Genomic DNA, 13,745 nt, shown 5'->3' with positions numbered 1-13,745 from the left:
CTATTTCTACTACATTTACTGTTTCTTCTTTTTCTCCATTCTACATTTTCAGCTTTGTTTCACGGCTTACTGCTATTTTGTTTCCCCTTTTCCGTCTTCAGCTTCAACACATTTGCTACGAGGAAATGCAGTTTTGCTAGTTTTTCTCGTTGTTGCCTCATATTCGTCAGTAATTTGACCATAAGCTCTGACGCTGCACGACAGAAGTGTAACAGACATAAATATCTGATACAGCCATCAGACTCAGCCGGGTCTGTCAGGACCATTTAAATACTCTGCAGCTCTTTAGGTGACGTCTGGCATCAATTATTCAGTCATTTCTGCACAAATGCACCTTTGAGTCCAGCTGGCGTGAAGGTGGAGACACGCTGGGAGTCAGACCCGGAGGAAGACGCCGTCCTGATGTTGGTGATATCACCGAAACCTGTTTGTTTGTGTCTTTCTAACCAACGTTTCCCCGAGCGGCTCACATCACGGTCTTTATTCTGCCAGCTGAACCAAACAGGCCCATTAAGCCTGTTTTTAAAGGCTGACCTGAACATTACCGAGGCTTAAAAACTTCAAATGAAACAAATTCAGCGCCGGCTTCAGGCTGTGAATTCTAAAGAGCTTAAATGAAAGGAAATCATCCTGAAAACAAGCCATGTTTCACCTTTTCTCAATTACTCCGTCAGGTTCAGCTTCTCTGGCATCAAACACAGAAGCATCCGCTGTTTGGGGAGCATCAAGCAGATTAATTATTCATCCATTCTGCTCTCCACCTCTTTATGAAAAGTCTATCTTCCAGCGCTGCTTGTTTGAGCCCTCAGGGCCACCTGGATGCAGAAACATTGAATCCCCATTAAGGCGTCAGGCCCGTCCGGCGTTATTCATGTCTGCGTTATCAGAAACATCAGCGGCTCGGGCGGGAAGAGGAGCCCATTTGGAGCACATGTTCGGCTCCCTGAAAGATTAATTGGACAGTTGTGCTCGCTCCAGTTTTGTCTCAGAATAATTTATGGACTCTGAAAGGCATGTAAAACACTTTCGATTTAAAAAACACTTTTTCTGCCACCCAGACGAGCGGCTAAAGTGTGCGCCATGAAATATGGATGAACCCAGAAGACGCGCCATGATACAGTAAACCTCCCACTGTCCAAATCTATTTGTCTGAGCTCCTTTTATCAATTCTCTGACACTCTTTGGTCTTTTTTATTATTTTAAGACTCTTTCACTCCACGTTTCAGACCTCTGTCCTTTTGATCTCTGCAGCAGAAATTAGTGTAACTTTGCATTTCTCTTTGCATTCTTAAATATTGGTTAGATCTCTTTCATGAGCATCAAATACCTCCAGTCTTCACAAACTCTTGGGTAGATAAACAACATGAAGTGGTATTATTATTGTTATAATCATAATTATTTTTTAAAATAATTATCAAATGAGTCTACCATTGGTCATAAAATGATGTGTTTCTTCAATCAACCTGCTTCCTCTGATACTGTTGCTATCCTGATTTAGCCACCATTGTTAAGGAGCCAATAAAATGACTTTAATGTTTAGTATAATAAAAAAAAAAAAAAAAAATAATGATAGTAAAAAGAAACAAATAAACTAAAGAAGATACTGGCAGAAAAAAAAAAAAAAAACATTGGAATTTAATTATTGTAAAATAAATAAATAAATAAATACATAAATAAATACATAAAATGGCATCGAAACAGGAAATGGTATTAATAAAATTTTGTTGAAGTTAAAAACATGGACATTAAATTTTTCTATACATTATTTTTTTTAATTTTTCTAAATTAAATTAATATTTTATTTATTGGCTGTCACAGTTTTACTAATGAAAGTTTAAATTTTATTTTTTTTCTTTTTTATCACAACTTTTTTTGCTCACTCTTTATGTATTGTTATACTATTTATTGTGTCTTTTGACCTTTCTGCTGTTTTAAATTACTTTTTTATATATATATATAAATTTGAATTATTATTATCCAATTTAAGTTTTTTTTTTTTTTTTTTAATAAATAAATACATTTGATTTGTTTTAATTGATTGTAATTTTACTGACCTTGATTTTATGCCTGTACAGTGCTTTGGTTAACTGTGGTTGTTTCAAAATGTGCTACATACATAAAGTTTGACTTTGATTTTTTTTTTCAGTTTTAACTTCCCGTCACTCTTTTGGCGTGTACGGGAGGGTTAGGAGGTCGTGATTTGCATATTATTTGCTTACATATATGTTCACCTGAAGCTTCAAAACCACAAGTCAGTCTGTTTCTGTCTGCTGTTGATTATCAAGAAGTGAAACAGATTACAGCACGTCTGAAATGATGTGACAATCCACCTCCTGAAGATTGATGCTGCTGAATATTCGGTTAATACATTTATGAGGCCTTGACAGCGATGATGTTGACCTCAGAGATAGACTCATAGATAAGCTAACACTGGTTAGCTTGTTTCAGCGGACCTCTGCAAACCTGCTTTACATCATTTTTAAACATACTTTAATCCATCCCACTTCCTGTCATGGATCAGGCAGATATCTAGAAGAGACTTTTTCAGGATCACTCAGAAACTCCTCACTGGGATTTTAGGAGAAGACTGTGAAAGCAACAGTCTCTCACACTTTGTTCCCTGCAGGTTATGAAATGTTTCCTTGTTTGCTGGCTCTCTGGCTGCCCTCCACTTCCTCTTCTTCCTTAATGAGGTTAAGTGGATTGATGTAATTAAAGAACAGAGACCAGAGACGAGGTTAAAGCTGCAAACAGAGGAGACGAGAGGCGGTGTTCCAGTTTGTCTCCATGTGAGCTCCAAACAGCCGGGTGTTTCATTTCCCTCCTCTCATAACTCCTCTCTATTGGTGTTTGCCCTCTCTTTGGCCTTTCATGTATATCAGCCTATATTATGCATGTTAGCCTGATTAGCATTGGATTAGCATATCCCTTTGACCCTGAGGTTAACTTGAGCTGGCTTGTTTTCATATTTTTTAAACCTTGTGCATCTCCTTCACTTTTCCTGTTACCTCCTTACTCCCTCCGCCCCCGACAGAATATTCTCCGTTAGCCTCTGATTAGCATGTTTAAGTGACCTTCTGTCCCTGCTTCGGCTCACTGGACATGAATGTAAAGTTGCACTCAGGCAGGAAATGAGCCACACAGAGTTTCTCCTCTCTGAATTTCTTCTTTTGTAGGAATGAGTCATACAATTTTGCATTTTCTATACAACACATGCTTTTGTTGTCAGTGCAGCTTGCAGGAAAAAAGCAAACATGCAAACTATGAGAGGAAATGTGCTTCCTGTATCATTTAAAAAAAAATTACTCCCAGGTCATCGATCGGCTTCAAAATGTGAGGCAAAATATTTCTAAATATATCGTTATCTGGGTTTGAGGTTGGTGATCTGGTCCCAGAGCTATGGTCTGCGTATATTTTCGTGGTCGTGGTCTTCACATTTGTAGCATCCTACCACTCCTCTGTCCACACAGAGAATCTAACACCACGGCCATTCACAAAAAAGATCCACAGATCATCAGCGTGACAAATGTTTCTCTAAAAACAAAATGCTAAAACTCACTATAACCTGCGGGGTTCCCCAGGGCTCCGTCCTGGGACTCCTATTGTTTAATTCTTACAGGCTTCTGCTAGCCCAGCTAATACGCAGCTATGACATGTCCCACTACAGCTACGCAGATGACACTCAGATCTATGTCTCACTGACGGCAACGTATGGGCTGTAAACTGCAAAAAAACTGAAATCTTATCAAGTGTTTTTGTCTTTTTTTTCGAGAGAAAGTGCCTTTTTTGACTCAAAATAAGCCACATTTACCTAAACAGTCCCGGAAAGTGTCTTATTTCAAGTTATCTAGAGACAGAAATAAGGTCTGAATTGCTTGTAAAAAAAAAAAGAAAAGAAAAGAATTTGCAAAATTTATGAAATGTAAATCAGTAGTAAAACTTTTCAAAAAAAAATGGAAAGATATGCAAAGTTTTTCAAAACTTCCCAAAAATTTGAAATTGCAAAGATTTGCCAAATTAAAAAAAAAATGCAAAAGAAAAAGACTTTCAAAAACTTCCACAATATTTCCCAAAAAGGACTTTAAATAATGTGCAAAAATATGCAAATATTTGAAAACAAAATAAAAAAATAACAAAAAAAGACAAATGGAAAAAATAAAAAGACTTTCAAAAACTTTCACAATATTTCCCAAAAAGGACTTTAAATAATGTGCAAAAGTATGCAAAAATTTTAAAACAAACAATAAATAAATAACAAAAAAAAAGTCATATGGAAAAAAAAATGCAAAATCTTCCAAAAATTTGTAGCTCTAAAATATTTGCAAAAACATGCAGAAATTGTAAAACAAAAAAATAAAAAAAGACAAATGGAAAAAAAATAAAAATAAAATCTTGCAAAATCCTGCAAAAATTTGGATTTTTTTCTGCCTTTAAGAAATGTGAAAAAAAAATGTTCTTGCATGATTTCATTTAGTGTCAGTGTCTTTAATCATCAATACCCTCAATAAGAAAAAAATACAATTCTTTATTTTAATATTTTTGTCAAAGCTACAAGGAGCCACTGTAAAGGAGTCAAAGAGCCACATGAGGGTCCAGAGCCACGGGTTGAAGACCCTTGGTCTAAATGGTCAATAAAAACAAATGAATGACAGAAAATCTTCTTAAATTCGTCACAAAAATCAATACTCAGAGAAGCAAATTCTCGAGAGAATCCACACAAAATAAAAGTGTCAGGATTTTACATCTCCTGCAATCAGACCAAGACATTTCACAAATTTGTTTTTCACCTCCCTTTGGTTTAAATGACTGACCCCTGATTGACCTGTGACACTTCTCAGACTTTTACCATTGAAGAATCTGGGTTCAAAACTTTGACCTTAAATATGAAATGAGCCACAAAAAAAAAAGAAAAAAGAAAGAAATGAACTATAAAGTATGAGTTACAGCAAATTAAAACCTCAAAGCTTAATGTGAGTGAGGAAGAGGAGGATGGAGGATGGATGAAGCTTTACAGAGAGCCAGAGAAGAGAGGAGAGGATGGAGAAGCAGGTGATGGAGGCGGTCGGTGTGCGAGTTCACAGAGACGAGAAGCTGTGACCGTCGGCTCGTGTTTGAGGTGTTTACGCTCTGAGCGTCTCTGTCAGATTATTAAATACTGAAGGTTCAGATCTACGACAGATCTACGACAGATCTATGACAGATCTACGACAGATCTACGCGTTTAATGAGTTTTTATTGGACGATAATTCAGAGTCTGAAGCTGTCAGATATGTTTGAATCTACACCTGTGCTACAGAACGTCTGATCTCTTTCACCTAATCGACTGGCTAACATGAGGACACATTTAAACCCATTCTATACTCTCTGTTTCTACGTCTGCCCTCTCTGTTCAGTCACATGGTCTAAAGATGGGTAACACAGCCGCTGTTCATCAACACACACAGTTGTCAAAAATGGAAATGAACTATAAAGTAAGAGTTACAGCAAATTAAAACCTAATCAGGTTACTAGGTGAAGACGAAGGTGTGTGTTGATGGTTTGAGTCTGTATTAGTCACCTCTAACCACGTACCGCCCTGACCTCGTCCTGATGTCATCCTGACCTCGTCCTGATGTCATCCTGACCTCGCCCTGACCTCGTCCTGACCTCGCCCTGACGCCGTGTTTACCGCCTACCTGCGCTTGAAGGTGAGCACCACTCCGAGGAGGATGATGATGAACATGAGGATCCCTGCGATCACGCCGGCCATCTTCACCGTGCTGTCCACCTGCTTCTCCGGCTCCATCGCATCCGAGTCCTGGGTGGACGCACCTACACACACACACACACCACACACCACACACACACACACACACACACACACACACACACACACACACAGGTATACACATAGTCACAAAGGTAGCAGCCACATCAACAGGATCAGGCACAGACAGTCACATAGAAAAGAACCACACAGATGCTGAAACATGCAGATGTGGGAGCCATCCAGGATGATCACAGACGCTGTGGAAACATGTGACACACACGGAGAAACGCTGAACACGCCTGATCCCAAGGTGAAGATGACACTTCATCCGTACGCAAAGAGCCAAACACGACAAAGTGAACATGCAGGGAGGAAACATCAGCAACGAGAGACGAACACGAAAACACACGGTGTGAACGATGAACGTTTCAGGGACACGTTTGATTGGACAGGAACTTTCCCTCAGGGATGAGGGACTTTGAGAGGGAACCAAGTGCACTCCTGTACTTTCAAAATGTTTGAAGCCTTTTGGTTGATTTTATCTGAACTCAGTTCATTGAAAAACTCCAAAATTATAAATTTCAAACCTAGAGATTCACTGGAGGACACTACAGGACTTTTCTTTTTAATCTGCAGAAGTGATCAGGTATAGTTCCTTGCTTTAAAAGTGTTTCATATATTTTAGTTTAGGCAGGAGCAGCTGGTGTTGAGATTAAATTGTAAGTGATTGGATGAATTTGCCGCTAGGATCTTCTTGCTGGAACGACTTTTTCACCCCCACAAAATCGAGATTGTAAAATGTTTTGATTTTAAGTTGTTTTGGAGATTTTTCTGCCTCAATCCAGAATGGAGAGGGCAGTACAGGAATCACAGTGAAGGACAGGAAGTGACATAAGGGAAAGAGGGCACATTTTGGACCTGAACCCAGACCAACGCTTCAGAGCTACACTGCAAAAAACTGAAATCTTATTAAGTGTTTCTAACTTAATTTAAGATGATTTTTCTCTTATTATACTTGAAATAAGCCACATTCAAATAATCAGTCCAGAAAAATGTCTTGTGTCACTTTATTTAAAAACAAAATGAGGTCTGACTTGCTTGTAACAAGTAATAATAATCTACCAATGGGACAAGAGAAATTTTCTTGAAACTAGAATAATGTCTGAATACAAGAAACTGTTCTTGTGTTCTGTTGGCAGGTTTTTTTATTTAAACTATTTATTAGTTTTATTTATCTTTGTATTTATATTTATAATTTTTATTAATTTCGTTCATTAATAATAATTCTGTAATATTAAATTATATTAGTTAAACCTTTTTATTCCGTATCACCTTTCTGGATTAATTCTGTTGTTTACAATTATTGCTGACTGTTTTTACTGGATTTTTTTATGTTTTTATTGTTTTTTTTAATTGTCTTTATTAATATTTTTATTGTATTTATCTTTCCTTCTTGTGCACTTTGAGATTTGCCTGCAAATGTAAAGTGCGTTATAAATAAAATCCATTATTATTATTATTATTAGTTATATTTTTTTAAATTTAAAACAAATTTATAAATGTTATTTACTTAAAAAAAAAAAAAAAAAAAAAAAAAACTGACGTCATTTTCTCTTTAAAAATGTGAAACGTGACTTTTTTGGACTGGTCAGGTGAATGTGGTTTTTTATTTATTTTTATTTCATTTTAGTTGAAATAATTCAAAAACATTTAAAGATTTGTATTTTTTTTTTTAAATCTAATAATATAATATAATAATAATATTCATTTAAGTAATTGATAAATTTGTTTTAATAAATAAATACATTTTTTAATATTATATTATATTAGTTATATTTCATTTATAATTAATTTATTAATCTTAATTGTTTTTTATTAAAAAAGACCTCATTTTCTCTTTAATTAATGTGAAACAAGACATATTTTGGACTGATCAGGTGAATGTGGCTTTATATATTTTTTTTTTATTTTAGTTGAAATAAGACAAAAACATTTTTAAAGATTTTTTATATTATTCATTTTATTTTATTTTTCTAACAGCATAACAACTGGTCGATAAGTAACAAAAGTGTTTTAAAATAATTTTTAAAAAAGTTATAAAACCCAAAATATAACAAGTTTTTATATTTTGAGCAAAATCTTCTTACATTTCTTTTAGAAATAACTTTTTATTTTTTTTTACCTCTTTTTTTTCTTTACAGCATTTCAAGTCATTGTAACATTTTAGGCTCTAAAATGGTATTTTATTTTGTCGTAGCTATTTATAGCAGTGGTTCTAAAAAAAACGGGGGTTGCGAAACACTGATCAGGTAGACGGAAAATGTCTTCTAAATTTAAAAAAAAAAAAAAGAGACATTTAATCAATAATTGTATAAATTTTCAACAAAAATATGGATCACATTTGATATGAAACCAAGCAAACAGAAAATTTTCCATCTCTTTTGCATTTTTTTGTATAGCCACAAGGCGACTTAGTGAGGGTTACTGTATTTGTTTATATCTTTTTGTTACTTTTTTTGTCTGTTTTACATTTGCGTATTATCACATCCTCATGGCAGGTGGAAGCTGTTTTCTGGATCTGCTGTTTTAAAGGTTTAAAAGGTTAGAAATCTCTGATCTTGGAGGTGGCTCTGAAAACGATCCCCACAGCTGAAGGCTGGGCTCCTCGACCAGTCGTCAGCAGGTTGGAGATAACAGAAGGAGCTTCACATCTGCATCAAAACTAAACATTTCTGTTTCATTACATTCCTGGTTTATTGATATATGGGAGCTAAAAGGCCTTTTCCCCCTTTTCACCTTTTTTGTTTACTTTTTATTCATTTAATTTATTTTTGTAACCATCACAGAGAAACAGCGAGGACAAACGATGGAGTTTCACAACAACATGAGGCTCATGCAGGGCTTCGCTGCTTCACTCAAACACTGGATGTGAAAACACACGGGGGATTGAACAAGTCTGCGAATAAATGAACAAACAGCTGATAGAAAACAGAACAAGGACGAGGTGAAGGCCGGGCGTGTGTTCAGGGTGAAGGACGAAACATGTGGAGACAGGTGAGAGCGCTGCTATCACTGCACGGTTTGATGGAGAGGGGGAGAGTGTGTGTGTGTGTGTGTGTGTGTGTGTGTGTGTGTGTGTGTGTGTGTGTGTGTGTGTGTGTGTGTGTGTGTGTTTGTTTGGAGTTTACCAGGTCTGTTTTTATACAGGGAGTGCAGAATTATTAGACAAATCATCCTCTTTATGCATGTTGTCTTACGACCAATGAAGCATATCAGGTGATGTGCATCTCTTAATGAGAAGGGGTGTGGTCTAATGACATCAACACCCTAAATCAGGTGTGCATAATTATTAGGCAACTTCCTTTCCTTTGGCAAATTGGGTCAGAAGAGGGACTTGACAGGCTCCCAAAAGTCAAAAATAGTGAGATATCTTGCAGAGGGATGCAGCACTCTTAAAATTGCCGAGCTTCTGAAGTGTGATCATCAAACAATCAAGCGTTTCATTCAAAATAGTCAACAGGGTCGCAAGAAGCGTGTGGAAAAACCAAGGCGCAAAATAACTGCCCATGAACTGAGAAAAGTCAAGCGTGCAGCTGCCAAGATGCCACGTGCCACCAGCTTTGCCATATTTCAGAGCTGCAACATCACCAGAGTGCCCAAAAGCACAAGGTGTGCAATACTCAGAGACATGGCCCAGGTAAGACAGGCTGAAAAACCAACACCACTGAACAAGACACACAAGTTTTTCACGGAGGCCAAGGGGAGCCTGGCTTCCCTAAAAAATATTGCAAGAAAGAAAAAAAATAGCCTATAAACAAGCTTAACCACAATGTATTTTATATTTTCATTTCCTTGTCAAAACACTACATTGGCGCACTTCTGCTTTGGCTGAGCGTGAGAAGCAAAACAGCGCCCTCCTGTCAAGCTCTCATCGTGTATTACACTACGTGTCTCATGCCCTCTGCCCTGTCAGTCAGCTCGGAGGCCCGCTTCACTTTGCCTCCCTTAGAAAAAAGAAACAGCCCGTATTAGCCAATCAGGTTGAAGCAAGGCTCATCGCTTACTGGTTGATGCTTCATTAGATCGAATCTGGCTCCTTTGAGGGGCAAACGTAAACAAAGTCTTCGTCAGTTCAGAGGTCAGTACAGCCACACAGCGCTGTCTGGAGTGACACAGACTGCAGCAGCGGACTATCTCGGAGTGGGCCATGAAAGAATATTGGTGAAAAACACGAGTTTTTGGACGATTAATGCAGTTTTAGGAGCGGCGCTGTCTCTGCCCCGATGGATCCCATTATACGGACGTCCGCTGCTCGATTTTGGATCTAAATATCTCCCAAAGCACTGCTTGGATCAGGAAAACCTTCTGGGTGAGTGTTTTGTTCTACTTCATTCTAAACAATGTAAAAGCTGTATAAACCAAACTTATCCTTTAACGAAGGGTAGAGCCGATGGAAAAGTCCGCTCTGAACACTGAATTGAATTTGTTGTCCAAGCTGGCTTCCTCGGTAATTTTTATCACGGGCCGCCACTGGACACCAGCAAGGTGGAGGTGGGGTACTGGTACGGGCTGGTATCATCAAAGATGAGCTTGTGAGGCCTTCTCCGGTTGAGGATGGAGTCAAGCTCAACTCCCAGTCCTCCTGCCAGTTTCTGGAAGACACCTTCTTCAAGCAGTGGTCCAGGAAGAAGTCCCCATCCTTCAAGACAAACAGGATTTTCATGCAGGACGATGCTCCATCAAGCACTTGACCCTCATCAAATGTGAGATTTACAAGGAGGGAAACAGTCCACCTCTCTGAACAGTGTCTGGGAGGCTGTGGTTGCTGCTGCACGCGGTGTTGATGGTGAACAGATCAAAACACTGAAGAACCCATGGATGGCAGGCTTCTGAGTGTCCTTGCAAAGAAAGGTGGATATATAATGCACTGATTCGTTTTTGTTTTGTTTTTGAATGTTAGAAATGCATATGTTGTTGTGAATGTTGAGCTGTTACATTGGTTTCCCTGGTGAAAATAAATAATTGAAATGGGTATATATTTGTTTTTTGTTAAGTTGCCTAATAATTATGCACAGTAATAGTCACCTGCACACACAGATATCCTTCTAAACTAGCTAATTTAGCTAGTATTAATGAGTCTTTTGGGTTCGTTAAGAACATGGTTGTTGTTCTATAATAAAATTAATCCTCAAAAATACAACTTGCCTTATAATTCTGCACTCCCTGAATGTTTAGTCATCAGCCGTATCACATGATGTGTGTGAGACTTTCAGGCTTTAAAATGTTTAAGTAATTGTTTTATTTCGTAGCATGACTGGTTCATAAATTCATACATTTTGCTGCGAATTTTACATTTGAAAAAACATTTTTCTCTTATTTTTTATTTTGCCTCCTTCCTTTTGGTTTCAGTTTGAAGTTTTGCAACCATGCACGACTGCTTTTTCACTTTCCCAGGAGTCCTTGTGTCGCTCTGCAGCAGCACCGAAGTCACATCCTGGCTAAGCCCCGCCCTCAAATGCAACGAGCCAATCACAGTGCATATATCCATTCCCATACACTCAGACATCCTCTGTCTGGACGTCCATTGAAATGCAGAGTCTGTTTTTTTTTTAACCTTTTTCTAAGTCACATCTTAAGAGAAAAAAAGTCTTTTCTACGTAAGATTTTTTTTTTTTTTTTTTTTTGCCTTGAGCATCAGCTGCTGGTATCGTCTCAGACTGATTGGTCTGAGCTCAAAGATTTCACTTTCAAAGTCTTAAAACCTCAAGTTCTGCTCAAAAATGCTCTGAACAAAGTGTAACAGTCAGTTTCTATCTTTCATTTATTCTAGCAAGGTTCCTTTTTGGCTATATTTGCTGAAAATGGCTGATTTCAATAGTAGAAAAGTTTAAAAATTGGAGCACGATTTCATCACAAATTAAACCCAGGAAGAAACTCCAAGGCCTGCTGTCGTCAGGTTGTTGTATTAAAGAGTAAAAACCCGCAGACGAGGGGATAATAAAGGACAGGAATAATGAATTATAGAAAGAGAAAGGTAAAAACTGAACATGACAGCTGAATAAAAGCCCGGCGAATAAAGACGAGAAGCCCTGAGGCAGAGGACCCTGAGATCCAGCGAGGTGCACCTGCTCTCTTCCAGACGTGCACCAAACAGCCTCTTGTTCTAACCTTGATAGACAAAGACGGACGATTAATAGAGTAATACTGCTGCGTGGGAGTTCACTTTAATCCCCTGTCTCTCTCATCCTCGCCCCCTCTGCAATAACAACACGAGGCTGGCAGAGGAATCCACTGAGCTAACAGCTTAAGCACCTAACCTTGGCACGCTCCGTAATGGCTGCCACACTCTGCTGCAGCTGCAGAGACGAGATGTTTGAAAAAGCCCGACTGCTTTCAGTGACAGCGGACCCAGGTCTTTTGTACCCCCATTACAGGAGAAACACCCGCTGAGTGTCGCTTTGCTGCAGGAGGAAATGTTTTCCTCCACGGGAGTTTTTAATGAGCGTCATAACACACCATCACATGATGGAGTTTATTTTCTCTGAATAAAAATAGTTTCTGCTCAGGATCCCGGCTGTTTCATCTCTGCTCTAATACCAGAGGTTAGCGTGATGTCTGGAAGATGGTCGCGTGGTGGAAATACACAAAAGCAGACGCTGCAGCATCAAACAGGCTGTTTACAAACAGAGGCTTGAAGTGACAAACGCACGCCGCTGCCTCAGGAGTCTGCACGAGACAAAAAGGTGAAAATCACCTGAAGGAAAGTTCCATGAAAACATTACGGGAAATCATCCACCCTTTAAGATGTGAAAAGCCTTAACAGGTTTAAATAGTGAAGTGGGAAGAGAATTTAACGCTCAAAATAAAACACATCGTCTGAGTGGACTCAGGTTTGAAGCCTGTAGCAAACATTCAGCTCATAGTTTGGGATGTGTAACCGCTAAAACTGTTTGACTCTGATTTAGAAATGGATCATGGTTTGAGTTAAACCTCCCTGATGACTGATGTCATCAACCTGCGACATTTCTCTTCAGGTCTTCATACAATTGAGAAGACCTCTGATCCACAAACGTCCACTGATTCTTATTCTACATATGCTCGGAGAGTGACAGAGCCACGCTAAAAGCTACAACACCAGCAACAGGCTAAAATGCGTGCTAAAGGCTTAAAAACTGGCTACAGGCTAAAACGCAAGCTAAGGCTAAAATGCAGGTTAAAAGCTAAACACAGGCTAATGGCTTTGACACTGGGTAAAGGCTAAAACACAAGCTTAAGGCTAACACAAGATAAAGGATAAAACATGGGATACAGGCTTAAACACTTGTTATAGGCTAAAATGTGTGCTACAGGCTAAACCACAAGCCAAAAGCTAAAATTTAGGCTACTGGCTGAAACACACGCTAAAGGAAAAGAAGAAGAAGAAAAAAAAAACATCAGCTAGAGGCTAAGATAAAAGCTTAAGGCTAAAATCTTAGCTTAAGGCTGAAATGTGAGCTACAGGAAAAAAAAAAACATTAGGAGGAGGCTAAAACAAAAAACACTTGCTACAGGACAAAGCATGGGATATAGGCTAGCACCCAAGCTTAATGCTAAAACCCAGGCTAAAGGCACTGAAACTTGCTATAGGCTAAAACACAAGATAAAGGATAAAGTGTGGGCTTCAGGCTAAAACACAAGCACAAGGCTAACACAAGCTAAAGGCTTTGACAGTTGTCACAGGCTAAAACACAAAACAAATGCTAAAACATGGGCCACAGGCTAAAATTTAAGCTACAAGTCAAATACTGAAACACGAGCTACAGGGGGAAAACAATGGCTAGAGGCTCAGATAAAAGCTTAGGGCTGAAAACTTAGCTAAAGGCAGAAATGTGAGCTACAGGAAATAAAACATTAGTTGGAGGCTAAAAAAAACCACTGGCTACAGGATAAAGCATGGGGTCCAGGCTAAAACACAAGCTCAATGCTAAAACACAAACTAAAGGCTTGAACACACGCT

At 38.4% G+C, this 13,745-nt stretch overlaps 1 protein-coding gene across 16 annotated transcripts in view; it reads right to left on the bottom strand.

Annotated features, from left to right (window-relative positions):
* Positions 1-13,745, bottom strand: part of ptprt (protein tyrosine phosphatase receptor type T) — a 486,185-nt gene that overhangs the window by 159,539 nt on the left and 312,901 nt on the right. For all 16 annotated transcript variants that reach the window (XM_074668102.1, XM_074668200.1, XM_074668208.1 and 13 more), the window contains one exon: positions 5,676-5,811. In XM_074668102.1, coding sequence (XP_074524203.1) covers positions 5,676-5,811 — 136 coding nt within the window. The remainder of the gene's footprint in view (positions 1-5,675; positions 5,812-13,745) is intronic.

The sequence above is a fragment of the Halichoeres trimaculatus genome, unplaced genomic scaffold (assembly GCF_033239565.1).
Source record: "Halichoeres trimaculatus isolate MK-OKI-2021-1 unplaced genomic scaffold, fHalTri1.1 fHalTri1_scaffold_1, whole genome shotgun sequence".
Taxonomy (NCBI): Eukaryota; Metazoa; Chordata; class Actinopteri; order Labriformes; family Labridae; genus Halichoeres; species Halichoeres trimaculatus.
Note: the sequence above shows the minus strand (reverse complement) of the source record. Positions and strands in the feature narration are given on the sequence as shown.